At 39.0% G+C, this 21,932-nt stretch overlaps 1 protein-coding gene and 1 long non-coding RNA gene across 7 annotated transcripts in view; one reads left to right on the top strand and one right to left on the bottom strand.

Moving 5' to 3' along the window:
* Nucleotides 1–2,756: 2,756 nt before the first annotated feature.
* LOC141960568 (uncharacterized) lies at nt 2,757–15,127 on the bottom strand. The gene is made up of 3 exons (XR_012633667.1): nt 15,013–15,127; nt 14,816–14,923; nt 2,757–3,109 (listed from the first exon to the last, which is right to left on the bottom strand). It is a non-coding gene; the product is annotated as an uncharacterized LOC141960568 (long non-coding RNA).
* A 3,348-nt stretch (nt 15,128–18,475) lies between these two features.
* The window catches only part of OSBPL9 (oxysterol binding protein like 9), a 64,830-nt gene continuing 61,373 nt past the window's right edge, over nt 18,476–21,932 (top strand). For 3 of the 6 annotated variants that reach the window (XM_074906223.1, XM_074906221.1, XM_074906222.1), the window contains exon 1: nt 18,482–18,681. In XM_074906223.1, the coding sequence (XP_074762324.1) occupies nt 18,571–18,681 (111 nt within the window). In that variant the 5' untranslated portion in view covers nt 18,482–18,570. Of the gene's footprint in view, nt 18,682–21,932 lie in introns of all 6 variants that reach the window. The other 3 variants (XM_074906229.1, XM_074906228.1, XM_074906227.1) reach the window with 2 other exon arrangements.

The following is a 21,932-nucleotide window of genomic DNA, read 5'->3' as shown; positions in this document are numbered from 1 at the left end:
ATCTCTATAATAAATACAAGAGCACTCATCAGCCTGCTGACAGTGAATTGTTGTTCTGCAGATTTGTATGAATCTAGAATGACAGCTCCCAGAAGGAAATAGCTATCAGCTTCTAAGCTGAATTGAAATGTTGTCTCCTGCCATAGGGTCATAAAACTGGAGTTCATACTTACTTTCTGTCAAGAGAAAAATTAGGGCTACTAATATTTACCCAAAACAGTTAGCAGGTTTGCAAAACAGTGCCTTCTTAGCCATGAGCAGCTCATTAGAGCTCGGCTAGGGTGGAAGAGCTCCTGAACTGGAACTGGGGGACTTACTAAATGTACCTCTCCCCTTACGTGCTCCCCAGTGGAAACCCCGTTTTTCTGTCTCTCCCTTTGCTGACCCCATGAATCTCGGCCTTTTGCAATATCTCCTGTAATGAGAATTGTGTAGAAGTTGAAGGGGTGGTGAGAATGTGTGTTGGGTTTTTGGGAAAGCTTATTAAGAATATAAGAAAGTCAAAAGATCAATGAACTAGGTAAAAACTTAACAGTTTCATTTTATATCGTCTCACATTCAACGTGAATCTGTATGTCATCTGTAATCTGCTCTGTAATAACAGTTATCTGTTGATATATTTGTCATCAGACCCTCTAGTACAGGACACACTTGATACCGAATGGACACGCAGAACTGTATTAGCATGCTATTATTTGTAAGTATAATAGGATTTTCTATGATTCTAAGTACTGACGTTTTGGCAAATGGCTACCAGATCTCAGTGTTCTTTACTGTTTCTTTAAAAGTACAATGCACAAAGTTAAGTCTATACGGGACAAACAAGGATCTAATAGTAAATCAAAACCAGCCAAATGGTTTGTGAAGAATGGGGCTTGTACCAGTGCAGCTACAATAGCAACAGCATAACCATTTTGGTGCAAACCCCCATTGTAATTCAGTGTGTGTAAAGTGACTTGTTCTAGTACAGTCGACTTGAATTTGAAACCTTTGCTGCCACAAGACAGCGTAGAAAGGCCTTACACGTGAGAATCAGACACTAATGACCTCTGTGTTTTATAAATCTCATACAATCACCAAATACCTTGGTTAGTAAAGCTAATAACATTTTAATCATATCCACTGGTCTTCCTGGAAATTACATCTTAAGTGTCCATCCCTTCCTTTATTATAGCTTTGTTTATGGATCAGCACACAGGAAGCCCATTACTTATTTTTTTCCAAAACAACACATAGGCATTTAGTATGACTTGTTCTGCTCGTTCTAGGAAAAGTATTGTTACAACCCATGAACACTCAGGAGGCTGACTAGAGGAATGACTCACTCCTGCCTCCAGCATACCTGAACATGACATGACGTACCCAGCTTTCTGGAATTTCAGTGCAAAGCGGATTAGTAGCTCCAGTATCACATATATAGAATTAAGGATCTAAACGTCAAAAGGATTAAACCATTTTGAGTTTTACAGAACAAAAGCAACCATATGCATGAACACACAAAATCCTGGCAAAAAAAGAATTACTATTCTATAATTGAGGAATAAAATGCAAGGGAACTGGCTCAGAGGTAAACAGAGACTGCCTTACGTTGCCCAGGTTTCAGAAAGCCAAGCAACAGGCATGCTCCCAATACAAAACAGCATCTTCCCACACTTCAGTTATTGAGAGATCCTTCCTGAGGAATGAGGAAGATCATTATACAAAACTTTGATGACCTTTTGGACTGAAGGTACCTTTTATTACAAATTTCAACGTACTTTCCAGGACTAGTGACACAAGTTGTTTTAGGAAGTCTCAACTGTGGGTGTGACTTTTTACGAGAAACACACCCCAGGATATGCTTTATGTGCTCTTTACGATGTCTGCAGCTGCAAGTTTTCTAGTCACAGGGTTATTTATAGGCTAGAATGTTTTAAGGCTGCAAGAGACCTTTACAATAATCTAGCCTGACCTTCTTCATCAGATCTTCCATAGAAAGCTGTTATTTTTTTGCATAAACCCTGTAATGTGTGAGCCCTACAGTGTATATTCTAGGATGTCTAGTTACTGGAGTATGTACACTGACCATTATAGAAACTGCAGAGGAATAATATGCTAATTCCTCTTGTGCTGTGCTTTTGGCTTCTCATGCTGATTTGCAGACTTTTAACATTGCAGCTGCCTTGAAAGCATTTTAAAGTGGGTTGTAGGATGGTCAAATTTATACAAAACCATAGCAGTATTAAAGAAGCACAAACTAGGATATTAAGTTATCTTTGCATATATCTTCATCTGAACAGTGTTTTCTGTTCAAATGTTCAGAAATACTTGAATATATCTGAATTTAATTTCTTCATTTGGCAGTCATGTCACACAGAAACAGAGTTCAGTATAGAATAATTGTACCTCTTTTTTTTGTAAAATGATGTCATTTATATTGCAAAGATTCAGAATCCCAAATGTTAAAACTATATTTGAACTGTGATAATTAGAAAAAAACAATCTTGAATTTTTATTAAGAGATTAGAATGTTACAGTTGATAATAACCTGAATAAGGCTTGAGTGAATCTCTTCAAAACAATTACGTTCGATGGAAGAGTTGGCAAATTTAAAATGCAGCACTACAGACCCATCTATACCATTTTCAAACACAGACAATTTATCTTTTCATTAAGACTTTTCATTACTCCTATTTTCTCCAACTAATTATATGACCCAATTTCATAGGGCTATACCTCATGCCCCAAAAGAATTAGAGAAAATGTAGATATATATACAAGAGGCCAATTTGACCTCTATATAAACTAGATGGATGACAAACAGCAGAGTGACATTTTTCACATAGGATTTAATTTTTAATTCAAGATCATATTTGAAACCCAGAAAAATCTTCAACAGGCACTAATTTGACATGATGTCCAGCTGATACAGCAGTTGGAGATTTAGCCTTTCCTTGTACAGCTTAAGATATGCTCTGACAGAAATAGAACAAGCAATACCACTGCTGAAACAGCAACAGTCTTCATTATAAATTAAAGACATCAATATTGTAATGTGTATTCTTCTGTTCCCTTTTTCCTTAGGCATGTTGTCTGTACTATATATCCAGGTAAAGCATGGCTCGCCTTTCTGAAACAGAAATGTTTTAAGTAAATAGAATTTTTAATTTTTTTTTAAATCTACACGCTGAATTCCCAACATTCCCCTAAGCTAGAACTAATTCACTCTGCACTTCACAAAGATTATTAATTCATTTCAGAATTATAAGATACATGAAGTAATTAGGTAAAAGAGCATGTTATTGACTGATTTTTTTTTTTTCCTCTCCTGGTTTGTCTTTAAGACAAATTCATAATTATTTATGGCATGATGCCATTTTTATGGCATTACTGTAAATCTTGATACTAGCAAGTGTTTCTTCTTGAGACTCCTTTCCTGTCTTCCTTTTTATCTTCTTATATATTTTTACCTTCTTCTCAATTTTCTTTCATCTTCATCTAATCTTAATTACAATCATAACTATGTCAAAATGGTTTGGAAATTATGAAAATAAAATGACACTGATGCACCAATGTTGATCATAAGACAAAAAACTTAACTTTCCCAAATCACAGTAACCTACTACCTGCAACCTAGTCTTCAAGCTGAGCAACAATTCAGGCACTAATACTTAAATTCAGGCAAAACATTTAAAACACACATTTAAACTCATCCTTATTCAGGAGAACACAACAGTCATGTTTAATTTTACACTAATACTTGAAAACTTTCCTAAATTTAAATCATATTCTGCTTGGTCTTGGCAATAACCTCTCCCATGTACGTGAACTACAGTGACAAGACCACTGGTGACAGAACAGAGATCTCAGCTGGGTTATGGTACTGTGACTGCCAAAGGTACAGTGAAGAGATGACAACAATAGTGGAAAAATAATCGTATTTGAAAACATGTTCATGATCTTGCCTTCAGAGTAGACAAGGACAAAGATGATTCGACCATGTTAGTTAACCATGATTAAGCCCCATTTAAAACTGTGCTTACTAAAGTATGTGTTTTGATGCCTTTGTTGCTATGGAAAAGATCACAAACTATTGTGAAATACAGTGAGAAGCAAGAGCAAAGCATTACTTGCCTACATCTGTATCAGTCTGTGTGCTTTGAGGGAGACCGCAGGTTGCGGTTTGTGAAGGCTATCAGAGACCATACTGCAGCGCTCTTTCTGCAGGCAGAATGTATTTGGTGGGAGTTTGTAGCAATCTCTACAGATGGTCTTTCTGCTGCACCCCCCTTCTCAGAACCACAATCCTGCCGTATGTCCATAAATGAGAAACCACCACATGGGATTATTTTTGATTTACAGCTCTGGAGCAGGGAGAGGAATCTGTTCTGTTACTCAGCTAACTATTGCACAACACCAGCAAGCGAAATGTTCCTTTAAGTGCAAAACATATAGTCCCACTGGTGTCAACATGTAAGACTGAGGGATGTTGGGTAAAACCTCTTTTTGTTTTCCAGACTTCTGAATTACTGACGTATAATTAAATATCTTCTAAATCAGTTTGGTACTATCAATAATAGTAATGTAACTTAACTGATGAGATAGCACCTAAAATATTTTCCTTTATGAAAAATGTTTTAAACACATACCATAAATATCACTGCTTATCTTTAATCCTTAAAGATTACCAAATTATTTGCTTAGTGACTCATTTGTTTTCTGGTTTTTGTTTTGGTTTTTTTTGTTTTTTTTTTTTAGATTAAGTTGCAGAAGTAATTCAGCAGTGATTCAGCCTTGATGGAACCATTGAAGGTGTGCATGTGACTGATCAGGTGCAAAAGAGCATTAACTACATTTGAACTCCATCAGCTGACAAGGACTTGTTTACCTCTGTGTCACCTTACGCTTCTTTCCTATTACCTGTAATAAAAGATACTTCATCAGCTTCACCTGTTGTGTTCAACAGATGTAGCTACAAAAGTCTGGTGACCTTTCATAAAAAAGGTTTCATTAACTGAGTCTTAGTAGCAATTAAAGCAGTCATGGAAAATAATTCCAGTGTAATAATCACTGTGACTGTGAAAACTATATCACAGATTTCAGTGGTTTCACACAACTTTTCAATCAAACTTGCTCAGTTTACAAATAAAATTACATTTAAATATATTCTAGACTTAAAAATGCACCCCAGAATCTGAAAGATTAACTCCTGCTGTTACTGGTAATATTAATTTAAATGAGATGCAGAAAAGCTGAGAAGCAATTGAAGAATGTATTGGTATATTTATACATAAGTATCAATATTAGATTACCAAAATGACTGATAATGATGCACAAGTACAAACCAGCCAGATTTTTCAGATTTCTGTATCAGTTTAATTTGTGTAAACATGACAAACAAATTTGCCCTTCTTTAGAAGGACAAACCCTCCAAGGTGCTCACAAGACAAACAGATATGATGTATAAAAATGGCACAAAGAACACTGAGGTCCAAAAGAGGAAAGTATCAAGGTGTTAGGTATGAGACAGAGGAAGAAGCCTTATAAATTAGATCAGATAGCTAGATGAGTTTTGCAGAAACAGAGGATGTATTCTTCCTAAAAAAACCTCCATGATTTAAAAGGCATTCAAATTACATCCAAAACTGAAAGTGTTGATTGCCAGTCTCTTCCTGTTTACTGAGGAGAAATAATTTGTTCCTGTTCAAATCAAGTTTACCCTAGTGATTTTCCTTAGATAAATATTTGTAAAAAATGAATTTCTGTCTCCTTTCCTTGTGATAGCATTAGATGATGGTAAATTACATATAAACAGATCAACATGAAAAAAAAAATCTTCAAAATCATCAGTAGACATATTTAGTTAAATGAATATATAGATGAGTTACTTAATTTAACTCCAATTCTCCTAAGTAGGGAACAAATCCAGGGCTAAAAATTACCTGTGGGTCTCCTACATGGGAGTACAGAAAAAATCCATTAGCTAGATGGCACAACTGTCAGCCCCAAAATACAAACCATACAGGTACCTTGTAGAGATCAAGGTCAAGAAAGCCTACATTGTTGTAGCTATAAATACAGGTATCTGCTCTTTATTCTTATTTTTCAGTATCCTTATTTTTGTAGTTGGGATTCTCAGGTATGCAAGATGCCTATAACTCTAAACAACAAAAGTTTGTGACAGGCCTGGCCTGGGTGATATCACAAAGTTTATTGTATACAAATAAAAGTCAACATATTATCTAATTGCAATAATTTCAAATCCCTTCTAGTTTATGGAGTTCCGACAATTACAACTTTAAAATCTACAGTTATCCTCAATATAACATTGAGACTTGCATTTACAGAATAATTTAAAAGATTGAGTTACCAATACTGTCACACAGACCCAGGCTTTGAAAAAACTAGATGTGATAGATCTATGTCTTTTGCACAAATAAAGCACGGGAAACAAGCTGATATGCATGGCATCTCAGAAAAAGTAGTTACTAATTAAAAGAATGAGACAGAAGACTTGGGGTTGGTGGTGGAGGCTTTTGGGTTTTGTAACTGTATTTATCATGTGCATTGGAGAACAAATTGGAGCAGGTCCTACAGCCAGGCTTTTTTTGCTGCCACTGAGGCTTGAAAGGAGAAAAGTATCCAAAAATTGCTTCAGGACATGGATGAGGAAACTTCTGATCAAAGTCTCTGATAAAATTACAGAGGCTTGGATGGCTTGCTTGGGTTTCCAAATCACTTAATAGGTATGTTTTCAGTCAAGGTAACTGGGAGTTACTGTATTTTTAATATAATTCCTACTTCAAGAAATGTGATAGAGGCAGGACAGGGAGCTTGGCCTATATAACAACTGGCACAGATGAAAGCCAGCCAGATGGCATTAGTCTAAAAGAGTTCCCTTGCCCAAAACATAGCACCGATGTCCTTGGCAGATTCTAAAACCAGCAGAGAATCTCTATCCCCTTGACCATTATCATACAGCTGACTTTTTTACATATCTGCAGCCCTGTTCCCTGCCCTTGTAGCTTTGTAGTAATTTAACAAATTGTTCATATGAGAAAAGCATTTATTCTACTAACAAGCCCCAAAAAGACAAAAAATTTCATTGGTGTGGTTTTTTTTTTCAGGTACCTCAATTTTGTAACATGGCTGAAATAATGTTGATCAATTTCTGTAGCTATTTTGGGATTACTAATTTTAAAACAATACAACTTAATACTTGAGTAAGCAATGTAATATAAAGATCTATTTTTGATCAGAACAGCAGATTATATTACAAAAAATAAAAGTCCTAAAATGTTAGATGTGCAAGTCGTGCATATACAATTGTTTGAACAAATGAACTATGTGTGCTACTTCTACCAGGAGGAAATATTTCCAAGCACCTCACTCAGCCTAATGTCATTATTAGACTCTTCACACGCATTGAGTAAGATCTATATAATACACAAACAATATAATAAATCTACATTTGGTCAGTGCTCTGTTCACAATTTATTATAAACTGTATTACTTAAGTCTGATCCTCATCACCAGAGAACTCAAACTTTGCTGATAATGCAAACAATCTGGGGCTTTGGCTAATATGAAAACCTGAAAAAAGGAAATACAAAAATGTAGAAAGAGAATCTATGACAAAATTACATTTATCCCTCAAGTCTCCTGGCTGGTTCTAGATTTGCCATTACATCCATCACTACATTATGTGAGCCAATTTCCTTCTCTCATACACAACTGCACAGCTACTATCCAAATTCAAAGTTTCATTGTATTCCATGAAGATAAGTTGGTCTTATGTCAGCATCTACTGCTTGTAAAGTATCTTCCATCTCCAGCCAGCACGTTATTCAACAGCCACAACAGAGCTGCACGGTGCTGATGAGAGGGAAGTAATGTGTTCCACTGAAAACCAGACAAGGAAATGCCTAAAACTGCAAACTGACTGAAAGAGTAAAAGGAATTGAGTCAGCGTTCTGGGGAAAGGAAGGAATAGGGAGGGGTGGAACAAGCAGTATATTCTTCCAGAAAAAAAGTATGTTCAGAGAAGATAACATATGAAAAAGATAAGTGCTACTAGTATGCCATAAATAATATAAAATTCACGTAATTCACCATTAAAGTTTATGGATCAAATCCTCTTTCCTGGCCAAGATGTACTCGCATAACAAAGGCTCTCAGAGTTGGTTATAGCTTTCTGATTCACTACCCAGTTTAGCCCTGTGATGGGACTGGTGATGATTCATTAACCGAGGGAGACAAATTGCAGCTTCTCTACCCTACAATCCCTTTAAGACACTGTTTAAATGGGCTGTAAAACTAATTACTATATTAGCTCTTAGTCCATTAAGAACTTTTCAGTCTAATAGAGGAATTTCCTAGGTGGGGACTTTGGGTGGTTTTCTCTTATTTTGCACTGCCTGAGCATTGTACAAGGGACACAGGCCAGTGAATATGGCCTAAGGCTTTCCACTTATAACCCTATCAGACTTCTCCAGCTGTATGAATGCTTCAATTTCTCCACAATAAACAGAGTTTATTTAGATGTATGATTGCACATCCATGTTTACAGATCGCTAAACTGCCAATCCAATTCAAATTTCTTCTGTTCAGGGGAACTGTATCCCTGGATGCGATGTGCCCTCTGAGCATGCATAATTCGAAACAGATGGCTCAACAGATGAGCTGCCAAACACACAAGGCCAATTCAAATGCCATCCAAAAGTAAAAGTTAAGTGGGATAAAGTTTTCCTTGTCCCACTTTAGATAAACAGGGCCTATCTGCTTGGAAGATGCTCTTTTCTCATTTTCTGCCTTTCTACTTACTCTTTTCAAATATGACATGCTCTAGAAAACAAATTCCATTTCACCAGCTACCAAGATTTTATCATATATTTTCCAATTTATTTTTTTTTTTTAATAAAGCTCCAGCCTCTAGAGTTAAGAGCTTGCATGTGTTATTTGAGCTTTAATTAAAAAAAGCCAACAAGAAAGCAGCAAAATATAGGACCTTTCTGGCCTTCAAGGTTGCCAAGAAAAGCTTGAAAATGTGAACCCTGAAGGTTCAGAGACCAAAATTCCTTTTTATCTTATGCTTTGGTTGGCAGGGCTTAAGCACAGATAAATAATTTAAAATGCCTGGAATATGAAGTCTACTGATCTCCCATTTAAGCAATCTGATACAGGAACAGCTACCAGAAAGTTCTCCCCAGCCTGTAATACTTCCTAGCCTTTCCCCAGGACCCCCTGACAAACACTTGGTCCATGGCTTGCCTAAGTGGAGGCATTGTTCCTGCTGCCATTATTATGCCTCAGGCAATGCCTTCACTGTAAAAGTAAACTGATTTAAAGCCACCATATGTCTCAGTTTTCCCAGATATGCCAGTTTTTTTCCATCTGGATTTTTTTCGTGAGGACACACACACATCTGTGTACATCTTTATATGTGTATTTATCTGTCCATCTCCCCAAACTCTGTTTCTAGTCGTCTGAATTTCTTAACATCAGGAATCCTAACAGTACATTCAAGAATGCCAGAGAATGGCAGATTGTATGCTGCAGAGTTTCTCTGTGCGTGAAAAAAATCGAACATTTCCAAGAACTAATTACACTGTCTGAGCATTCAGAACGTACAGAATATGCCCATGTTGCTACTGGGAACAGAAATGACAGCCATCACTTGAGTCAGTCAAGCACTACTAACATCAGTTACACGGCACTGTGCTTCACACAGTCACTGCATCAGCTAACACTGTACTGATTATCCCCAGAAATCTTTAAAGTACTACAATACTACAAATAACAACTTGTGGGTAGACAGGATTCAAGCTAAAAACCACAAAGAAATTGTAAGTTAACGCTACAGCCAAGCCAAATACTCCAGGTATAATACTGGTCTACTACCTACAAGAAAATGAAAGTTGTCCTCCTCATGTTTTAAACATTCATAGCAATGAGTAAATTTAATGAAGTGACTCTGTAGCCATTAAATGTATGAGACATCACCTCTGGTATTTAACAGATTAGATTCCCATCCAAAACTGTAAAGCCAAGTAGACACAACATTTTACAGACAGAATGGGTTAATTTCATGAATATGTAAATGCTAGCTGGATCAGGGAAAACTGTGAGTAGGATTTTGTTTTGTCAGATAAGTAAACCAAAATCTGAAAGACTGGTAAGACCACAGCTCAATTGCTACTGATTTTGCTGTATTCAGAAGAGCTGCATCTTTTCTCTAGCTGGTATACTAGAAACAGCATGGTTAGAACCAGTCAGAGTAAACTGGAGAGTGTAATACTCAGTGTAAACTCAGATCCTCCTCTTTTCTTATGCAATATGAAAAGCAGAGTTCAGCTCTGGGTATTTACATGCTTTAATCTTTAAGTCAATGTGATAAATTTTGCTCTTGATTATGTACATGAAACCACGTCAACACCAATGGAACACACAAGTAAGAAAAACTTCTGGCCTGCTTGGCTTGAACTGGAAACACCCAACTAAACTCACAATTTCACTTCTTGATATCTTATTTCCAGAGACTTAAGGCTACTAATCTACAAACTGCATTGAAAACTTGACCAGTAAATTAAAACAATTTATTGGTATACCTCAAGTAAATATACAAATGTAAGAAACTACAACATCCTAAACATCACCAACTTCAGCTTATGCTATGGAAATCAAAGTCTCACTGTGTACTGCAGACTATTGTTATAGTTAGACTTGCTTGGTAGTATATTCCTCACAGATTTATTTTCAAAAATTAATTCTCTTGGGCAATGGAAAGCAAATTATGTAACTCTCCATTTTGACAATTGTCCAGAGAATTTGGTTAACTTCGGCAGCATTTACAGATTTTAATATTAATGTTATTGTAGCTTAGAAGTTACGTTGCAGTTACTCTTCAAATCACATGGTTTATCAGGGCACTGGAAAGTATGAATAGAACAGACTGAACTTTTGAAACTTGGAAGCAAACAGATGCAACAAGGCCTGGATTTTCATCAAGTTCTTGGCTTACAAACTGAGTAACAGAGTGCCCTGTGTGTGCTGCTGCCTATGGGCTGAGTAGGATTCCCTTTGTTTCAGTCTGTGACATCTGGGCATATTTCAGCAGTTCTGAGCAACTTTAGCTTCAGCGGAAGTCAGTGAAACTGCTAATGTTAGAGAATGGGCTAAATTATGTTCAACTACAAAAATGTAAAATTAGGCTACCCTATCATTAAAGATCCCCACAGAAATTCCACTCTTTTACAGGTAAAAAAAACCCAAACAAACAACCCAAAATTCTCCTTGAAAGGTTGCATACAGAGTCCTTTAGCTAACTCTGTGAAAATAAGAACACAGTATAAGAATAGAGGTAGTGGCTCAGAAGAAAGCTTCAAATAGCACAGTGTCCTGTCTCCAGCAGTGGCAACAGCTAGTAGCTATGGAAGATGGCAGGAGGTAGATAAGCATGTAGTGAAACTGCCCTGGTGTTCTTTCTTTGAGAACCTCCAATAATTTACAGCTCAAAAGTGACTTGAACTGGAGTTGTTTAATTGGTGTGAGTGGTTGTTTTAAGTCTAGACAGTGTATGAACATGTCCTGTATGTCCCAAGCATTTGCCTTCATACTGCTAAGGTTGGAAACCTAGGCAGGGTGGACTAGGGCTTTCCCTTATCTTTGAACATGGGTCTTCTTCCTGCTGATGAAGCTGCAGGAGGTGCTGCTGTGAACCCAAGTTTCACTTCATCTGGGAATCAGATGTGGCTGCATCCTGCACACAAGTCTGCTAGTTTGCACATACCCAGAATAGTCTCCTGACAGCTCCTGAGAGCTGTCAAAGTAGCAAGACACTCATCTGCTCTCTAAACTGAAGTCCAAGTGCAGATCGTGATTTTTGGGGAGCAATTTGTACTTATTCCGGCTACTTATTTTTCTTCTACTTAATCAGTTATCTACTTCTTTCTCCATTTCTCATGGAAGGGAGAGATAGTTGAGTAGGATGAAAAAATAACTTCTGCATTTTTGCTTCCATCAGAAAAAGAAGGAAGCAAATCCTTTAAGCAGGTACTAAAAAGGATTATTTTGATTCTCAGGTAAGAAGACAAAGACCTCCAATTTTTGGTAGGATAAACCTTGATACCTTTGTCTCCCATCTTTACACAAGAAACAGTAACCCTAAAGAAAGATCTTTTTGGCATCCCAAAATCAGGGCAGTATTAGCTGAAGGATTATGCTGTACACAGGGCTCCTCCTATGTACAAATCACTGGGAGTGATTCTAGGTCTAAAGTAAAATGATTTGGCCTTAATTCCCAGAATGACATGCAGAAGGAGCTGGAAACTGATTCTAAACAGACACAACAGAAACTCAGTTTTAATACTTATAGCTGTGGAAATGAGTAATAGAAGGACTCATGGGACAATGCTTATTCTATATTCTTGTGTTTTATGATTGATTGCTCACATTTACATCTCCTTGACTTTGCTTTTATCCTCCCTTTCATCTTCCTAAATTTCCCACCTAGTACTTTAAAAATTACCATAGTCGGATGTAATTCTTCTCAAAAAGAGAAGGAAAACCATATTTTTTCCTCCAGATTTTAATAAGGCTTTGTACCAGACAGCATGGTTGCTGTCCATAACAGCCTAATAATACGCATATATTTTGGAACCTACTTGTGTATCTGTATACACTAGCTTTAAATATTAGCTTTGATATTGCTGTATCTATTAATAACAAATAAATCTAGAGTATAAAGAAAAAAACTCCACTCAGTGAAAATAAACATAGCATGTAATCCTTATAATTAGGAACAATACTCTTTAAAATATTAAACCAGTTCTTACCTCTCCTCTTGCTGAATTTGCTATGCAAACTACTGTAAATAGTCTAAATTTTGTGAGAAGGTGATGTATCTATCGCATTCTTGCAAAACAAAGAGCAAGTAACCCTATCTGAAACATATTAATAGGCCAAACACTATGAAAAGAGGTGACAGTGGGAAAGAGATTATGCTTATTTGCCTTTTTGTATCAGGGGGCTGCAGCTGCAGTGAAGTAAACATTCCAATAGAGCAGCATTCCTCTATATCTTTTCAAAGTCTCTGGGGAGACTAAAGTAGAAATCACTTATTTGCAGTTGAGAAAATAGCATGGACTTCTGCATTAAATTTTAAATAAATTCTGCCCACAGGATGATAAAATGCTTAAATCAAATGATGAGACGTTACCCATCTAAACAATGCATTAGGAGCATAAAATGTGATTCAGCATGCTGTGAACTCTAAACTCTTGTACTCAGCAAAGACATCAGGCTTGTTGTTCTCAAGAATAAATTATGATTTGTTGTAAGTTTTATAATAAAATAATACTAAGATTACAGCAAATCATTCACCTCGCAAAATTCATTGCAGCATATCTATAGTTGCTACATTGACTTCCACATTACCAAAGCTCAGTCTACGTGCAGATGGAAAATAGCTCATATAACTGTTTTTTCAGTATAAAAGCCAGGCAAATATTTTCATTCTTTTGTACTAGATTTAAAATATATGTCCATTACAAATTTTGTTAGAATGTGCCTTCCCTATTAAATTTGTATTACTGTTAATGCTTTAATCTCTGAACACTGAAAGATCTCCAGTGTGACAGGGGCATGTGGGAGAAATTTCCTGCCCTCCTCTATGTAAAGGGAGTATAGAAGATAACCTGCATTTCTAAATGGCAAAGACCTTCATCAAGATCACAAATGTACTTCCTGAAGAAACACGGAGTCCTAAAATGTCAGTTTACATCTCTTGCAACCCCCAGGTAAGGTTGTTTTGTCAAACTGTCCTGCAAAACTATAACCTGAATTGACCCTTTTGTGAGACCATAACAAAATTTAAATTATGTTATTGCTATATAAGCTCCTCAAATGTATAATGCCCTTAAAACATGTTTCTCTGTAGGCCTTGTAACAGGATTTGGTCAGTAAGTGAGTCACCTGAATTGCTTAACTGAATACCATCACACCCTGTTTTTAACATATTGCAACATCTGACAAACTTTTCCTAGTTCTGTAAAGTATCAGTGCCAGTTAGGTGAGTCAGCTGTGTCCTTGCTGCATCATCCTCCAGACATACAGCACTACTAGAGAAGATTAAATAACTACAGATAAAATGAATCTTAGTTCCAGAATCATCTCTATTTTAAAGGCAAGAGAGATTCTTCAGCCCTTTCTTAAATGGTACCATATTCTGGCTGAACACACTCCGTGTGTTTTGGGGAAATGGCTACAATATCATAATACTCTCCAGTGCAGCTCTAAACATGCCATGAAAGGCTGAGAATATGGACAATAATAAGGCAGATCTTTATAATGTTCAGACAGAAAAGTCCCTTCTCTTGTGAAACCTAGTCCAAACACAGCCATAAGCTATAAGAAGTAAGAGAACAGGGACTACGAGGCCCGGGGACTTTAACTTCATACAACCTGTGGTAATTATATATCTTCTGGTGTATGTTAGTATGGAGTCATTTAGAAGACTCAGAAAGGTCTGCTTAGCCCTCAGTTAGGTTCACATCCCTGACCTAGAGGAATTTATGACAATTCATTAAGATCGGAGAAAAACTAGATTGAAAGGGATAGGATTGGGAAAATTTATTGCTAATGGCTTTTATTTGCTGGGATCATACAGGAATTAGCAAGAAAGGCCCAAGATCGAATTATTTGTTTGCCTCAGAAAGACAGCGAACCAATTATTGTCTTCATTCTGCTGTAATGCTGGGTTTTTTTCATAAACATTTGTACTAAAACCAGTGACAGTATAATAAATCTACTCAGAAAATCTACTTACGATGGCACTTACTGGCATACTTGATTTAATCATCCTCTTTTAAGAATGACTTCTTGTAGGGTAAAGGTGATTCCCTCCCATCTATCTTCCTCTCCGTAACCCCATAAACCAAATGTGATTCTGAAGAAATAAAATTAAAAATGTTTAGGCTCTGACATTGTTCCTATTCTTAGTGTTCTTGGCATATGCATAAAGGGACTAGAAAATACCTTTGAAGGACAGTAGCAGAAGACTGAAGATGACACAGGCAGCTTCATCTTCTACTTGATTATAGCTTGTTTTTGAATTTGTTACCCATGAAAAGAAAAAAAATCAAGTGGAGGAAATTTTTTCCTGAAGGTACAAATAAAAGACATTACTTGCTACCAACAAGCAGCAGAAGAATCATCCACTATCAGGCTAAAACATAATTTCTTTGTTATGATTATTATGTTGTCAGCAGTTAACACAGTGACCTGATAGGAGAAGAAATTCAAAATGAAACTACCAGCCCATTTCTGAAGTGGGAAAAGGAAACAAAACGTCATTTGTTCTCTTTATCAAATGGCTTCCTTATGTTCTACAGAACCCCAAGCAATTGCAGCTGTTGGGAGAAGCTAAAGCTACTTTCACTGTTGCCAGTCACACTCCCAGTCACCCTTAAGGAAACCCACAAGCCACACAACTTCATCACTGAGGTTCTTTAAAGTTAGTTCAGCTATAGCTTCAGGAAAGTTTACACCAGAAAAGCATTTTCCTCTCAAAGAATCAGACTTTCAGTATCTTCCTGCTTCCCTCTACCCTTGCCCTTCACTGGTATTTACTCTAAATCAGCAATACGTTCCTCTTGGCTAGAAACCATACAGATTTAAACTGTAATGGCCAAAAAACCACAGATGTAATTTATTGGACAAGCTTGGACAACGAAGAACAACATTGAAGAAATTTTAAAAAGTAAGGTGCAAGTTGGGATGTCCTGGAATACACAGGAAGAACTGGGCACATGTGAGGTTTCCCCCTACATTCCTGCTGGGACAGTCTGAGTACTCCAGAGGCTGCTTTATTGGGCTAAACATTGTGGCTGGTCAGGAAATGTGCATGTGGCTGGTAAGCAAGATAATTTAACTGAGACCTCTGCGTGGCAAGAGAATGATGCTGGATAAGATTTTCAGCTGATGGAGGAGGGTATAAAACAAAGGCAGCACAAGGTAACAGCTGCTGCTTTCAGTTCAGTTGATTCTGTCGGTATCTGTAGTTCTGTTGATCTCTGTAGTACATAGTTCTCAGATGACAGAAAGTACTCAGTGTTAAAGAGGGTGACATACTAGTCTAATGTACGTTTTGTAAAATATGTAGAACATCACAAGAAAACTGTCTATAATTACAGAAAATAACAGCTCTTCAACTGTTCCAGATTGGATGCAGACAGAACATGTTAAAGCAAGCTTCTTCTATTAAGGGAGTAACTTATTAACTTCTATTTTAAGTAATTTTTTTATTCAAAGTCATTGATGCTAATGGTATAAAATACAAAAATATATAAAGGTAGGTTATATCACAGTTGTGGCGGATTTCAGTTTGTTAATTTGTTTAAATGAACTAAAATGTTTGCACTGATCTTTCAAAACAATTTGAATGGGCACCTAGAATCTTTATCAGGAGGAACTAATGAAGCCTAATCCCTTCAACAATGCTCTCATGAACCATGTTCAATATATAACAGAGAAATCCAATATCCACAAAAGACACATCGTGTCAAGAAAGTACATAAACCTATACAATACTGCATCCTGAATGCTGATAACAGACTGTAATTTCGTATGTATTTATTTCAATTTGTGGGTGTTTCTTTTTGAAGAACAATGATTTTCTGGTCTCTGCCAAATTACCTAAAGAGAATATACATTTCTAAAAGAAACTTTGAGATGATAACACCCGTTAACACAACTTTTCCACCTACTCTAAGGTTTTTAATGTTTGGCTAAATTGAGCTAGCTAAAATACATGCTTTTTCTAGTGGAGACAAGTCTTTGGCACGTTTCCTCTCAAAAAAGTCAAAGAGAACAAAGAACTAGTAAGGTATTCAGCGTATGCCAAAGTTCAGCAAATTCAGCCTCTGGCAAACCAAGGTAAATAGAAAACTCTTCTGTCAAGAATTTCTCGTGGAGAAAGCTCTGCCTACAGACAGCCCTTTCACAGTTAAGCCAAGAGGGTCTTTTGCACAAGCTCTTTGCATAGTTTCAACTCTTGGGGTATAATAGAGTCAAAGTAGTGATCTGAGATAATAAAGCTCCAGTTCAACTACAGCTTTAAATGGTAGTACTAGTAATGTTCTGGCACCATCTGATGTTTTTTTGTTTTGCTTGCCTGGGTATAATCTCCAGGCAGCCACACTTTGTTTAGTCAGTGAAACTAAAGAAGAAAACAGACTAGTAAGGTCTGCAAGCAGCTTGAAAAAGAATGTTATCAAAATTAAGAAGCCCAGTTTCAAAACTGAATTGTGCATTAGCTAGATTAAACTGGTAACACCATGCATAAACACACCACCAGGTGACCCTGAGGAGTATTATAAAGTCAGTGCTATAAATTCCACTTGGTAACAACCTCGTAAGGAATGTGACCTCTGAAATGGGAAGACGAATTAGAAATATGGAAGTATTTATTATTTTCTAAAATCAAACACAAAAGCTCTGCCTTTGAGTGAATCTTTTTCACAAAAGAGGTAACTGGGGTGCTTTTTCTATTAAAATTAGCTTAATTTGGTATAAAGTTGCAATGTTTTAAGACACTAGATTTATTGAAGCCTTACTGTAAAGGGACTTTTACATTAAATTCCCAAAAAGAAGAAAATGGTTTTATATTTGGTTAAAAAAAGGAAAAAGTAATTCCATTAATACTTTAAAGATTGCATGACAAACACAAACCTCATGGTAAAAGCACCATTTCTGCTGCTATACGGTCGATCCCTAGGAAGGAACATGAGTATCTCTGTGGGTCCTTTGAAGTTTTTTATGTTAGAGTACAACTGAAGTTACGTACTTAGGTCAGAGAAGACCAGTGCCAAAGAACATACCTTGCACTGAACAACAGATTTACAATTGTCCGTAGCTCCTGGAAAATTCATTCCACATTCTTGGATCAGGCCACAGGAAAGCTGTGTCCCATTTAAATAAGCCTTACCTTTAAAGGGTTATCTCAAGTGGTTTTTATACACCCCGGACTCTGGCCACAGACCCTTCAGGAGAAGACCCAGGCCCCTGGACTCAAGTAGCAAGCCCAAGGGGCGCTTTGGACTGGCAAACAACAGAGAGGGCACAACAGGTAGAGAAAGGGAACAGTGCCGCGGTGCCAAAGATCTTCGGGCACAGGATAACGCTCTCCCGCCCTCCCTCCCGCAACCGAGGCACCAGAGCGTCGTGCCCTCACCACCCCGCGGCGCTCCCTCACGCCTCGCCCTCCGCACCCCCTGAGCCGGGAGAGGAAGCCCGGCCACCGCAGGGAGCGGATCCCTCAGGCAGCGCCACAAACCCAACTGCCCCGGCTGCCTCCGGACACGCGGCCCCTCCCGCTGCCCCCCCGCCGCCCCTCACACACTCCCGCCAGCCCCTGGGCCGCGCTGCGCCCCCGCCCCGCTGCGCGCGCAAACCCCGCCCCCCGAGGAAGTGTGGCTTCTGGCCCCGCCCCCGGTGCGTGCCCCGCCCCTTTCCCTCCTGGCGGCCGCCGTGTCTCTCCCCGGCTCCCCTCACCGAGCGGGCGGTGTGCGCGGCGGTGCCGGTTCGGTGCCTAAGATGGCGTCTATCATGGAGGGCCCGCTGAGCAAATGGACCAACGTGATGAAGGGCTGGCAGTACCGCTGGTTCGTGCTGGACTACAACGCCGGGCTCCTCTCCTACTACACGGTGAGGGGCAGCGGCGGCCCGGGCGGGTGCGGAGCCGGGAGACCGGTGGAGGCGCAGGGTGGGGGCGGGGAGGGGACTCGGGGCGGTGTGAGTGCTCGGGTGGCCAATGGGGAAGGAGGAGGCGGTGGGAGCAGCCAATGGGGCGGCCCTGCGGGGAGACCTCTCGGTGGGGGCGAGCGCCCTTGTTATTGCCGGCGGCCGGCGCGGAGGGAGGGCGCGGCGCCGGGGCGGGGTCGGCGGGCGGGAGCGGCAGCGGCCCTTGTGCCTCCGCGGGCAGTTCGCGGGCGGCCGGCGGCGCTTTGGGAGCCGTAGGTGGCTCCCGCCGCCTCTCCCCGGGCCCTCACGCCCTCCCCCGGGCGGTGACTCCTTTTTCCCCGGGGGAGTGGGGCCGGCCCGCTCGCTCCGTGTGGTCCGGAGCCTTGCTCGGGGATGGCCCCGGGCTCCCGGGTCCCGCTGCCTCAGCGCTCCCCGCTCTGTCCAGCGGGAACTTGCCCTGATTTGCCGCTCTGCCCCGCCGACGGGCCCGTGCGGGTGTCGCCTGCCCGGGCGCCGCGGCTCGGCTCAGAGACGACTGCGCGGAGCCGCGATCTTCCCGGTCGCTTCATGCCCGGGGGGTCACGGGCGGTTAGCGCTGCCTCAGCGGCAGGTTGCTTCCCAGTCTGAGCCTGACTTTCCTGTTTCCGTGGAGGACTTCCTACTTTCGAGCACGAACTTTTCAAGTGCAGTGTATTAAGAAACAGGGATATTTTCCCTGACTCTTCTTTTTCTTTGTGGAACCACTGTCAGATCCTGAGTTCCTAGCTTGTTCAGCTTCTTACATAAAAATGTGAATTAACTTGCAAATGTTTTAACAGCACAAATTCTCTTTTTTCAAGGATATGCCTTTTAAGGAGAAGGCTAACTGGCTGAACTGCGTGCAGGCACAGATAAGTTTTAGTAACATGGAGCAGTTACTGTTAGTGAGTCAGTCTGGGTAAAACACATCCAAATTTAACTTGTAGTAAATCATGATAGATCTACAGCAGATAACTTGGAGAATCATGCTGTGAAGGTATCTTCATACAGAAGCATTGCGTATAAAACTTTTTTTCCCTAAATCTAGATTTCCAGCCCTACCAGGAGAGAGAGCTTCTCTCTCCAGACCTAGGAGTTTAGAAGGTTCTCAGGATAAAACAGTTACAGACTCTCAAATAACTTTGGTTCATGTAGGTTCAAAATCCTTCACCTTGGAATATGGATGGAGAAACAAAAGTGCTTTTATAGTTACTTTTTAATGGCAAATGTCAACTGGTTGACTGAGATGAATTAGTCAGTGGTCTGAGTAGAGGTCCAAGGTACAAAGTCATTTAATGCTTGGCTATAGAAATAGAAACATTTGCTGATGACTAGTGCATATAATAAAGACTCTGATTATTGCACTGACTTTCATTTGTGGCTTCCACCTGTTTAATAAAAATCAGTTCTTATATGATTAGGTATCACATATACATTACACTTTTATTTTGTATAATTTATGTTCTCTTTTATTGTAATGACTTTTAGTTCATAAATTTAAGCATCCTTTTTTTTACCTACCTGTCCTAAAAAATTCAATTTGAGTTCAAGAAATCAAATTGTGTTCTCTGCTTTATGTGCCTTTACCACTAAGAAATGCCTGCAGTTAACATTTACTTTAGAATGCTTTCCTTATCCATGTGCTGTCTTTTCTGCACATATGTCTGTAAAGTACTTGTTATGCCATTCTCTAGACTTCTGAATTCTTTCTTGTACCTAAGGGTGTGTGTTGTGTTGAAAGACTGGCTGCCAAAAGAACTGGTCCTTCAGCTGGAGTGATTACTCACAGGGCTGTAGGGTCAGCTGGAGCATGGGTTTGAAAGAAAATTCAGATCAAGTCCCAGTTGACCGCATGCCTCACAAGTACTAATATTAGCATTGAGAAGGTAGTGGGATACTGTTTCATTCAGCTCTACCTTCAGTTTTAGAGTAGTAACTTCTGAAGGGTAGTTTATAAGGCTGTGATACATAAGCAACATTCATTTGGAATGTTAGCAGGTTTGGGGCTTTATTTATGGGGGAAAATGGCCTGTTGTGGTGCAGACTTGTATTTTGAATTAAAGGTTTATCTATGTGATCAGGTATGCAGGGATGTTACTCCGTTCCCTCTGAGCCAGTTTCATCTGAAGCAACATAGTTGTTGCCTTGCTCTGCTTGTGTAACTGAATGATTTTTGAGCCTGAAACTGGCTCTTCCCTGTAAGCCTAATACATGGGTGGGGTAGGCTGAGATTGTTTCAGCCTGGCTGTATAGACGTGCAATCTGGAAACAGGTTTGCTGATAGGGGAGATTCCAGTTAACTGATGAGTTTTTACCTGCCCATCACCTCTCAGCCCTTCTCAATCCAAACAGCTGCAGGTGCAGTAAACCCTTTCTCCAGTAGATCCAACAGCCAATTAACCTTTGGCAGAGGAGCTGTGGAAGACGGCAGGGTAATAACTTCTGATGCAGCTGAACTTTCCATCGGAGCTAGATCCAGAAACGTGTGTCTCTTCATAGGTGTGTCCTTGTGCTGTTGTATTTAGTCTTTTCTGGTAGTAACTTAAAATACACTGCAGAGAAGTACCCTTAATGCAGAATAAAGATTCAAACAGCATTAGCGTGCAATAGTATTACACTTGGGGGGGGGAAGCATTTGCATTAGTAAACTTTGTCTTTTGGTAAAGTGAGTAGATGTTAACCTAAATATGTTTTAGATACATACATCATAAGCAAATGAATTAAATTCCATTTACATTTGTGACATAGTTACAACTTTTGAGGAGCAAGGCAAAAGATCACATGTGTGTCAGAAGAAAAATGAGAATTTAATGTCCATGCTTACTTCTCTTTTTTCATTTGTGTATTCCTTCCTCCCTACTTAGTTGTATTGCAGTGAACATTAGTAATACTTCTTGCAAGTGTGGATACAAATGTTTCTCATGCATTTCCAAGTTGTTCTACAAAGATTTGTAAACTCTCACAAATGCATGTGAGAAACATTTGTATCTACATGGTTCCTTTTACAAGGTACATCTACAAATGTACCTTGTAAAAGGTACAATGCTAAATTGTTTTTTTTCCACTTCTTCTGTAGTTTGGGGGGGTTCTTTATCTTTCAGAATAGAAATGTACGTTCTCAAATTTGCTTATAATTAATTTTTTAAAAAAATTTATGAAGTATATATTTCAGAGACTATGATCTGGATTTGTAATCC

Source organism: Athene noctua, chromosome 5, assembly GCF_965140245.1.
Source record: "Athene noctua chromosome 5, bAthNoc1.hap1.1, whole genome shotgun sequence".
Taxonomy (NCBI): domain Eukaryota; kingdom Metazoa; phylum Chordata; class Aves; order Strigiformes; family Strigidae; genus Athene; species Athene noctua.
Note: the sequence above shows the minus strand (reverse complement) of the source record. Positions and strands in the feature narration are given on the sequence as shown.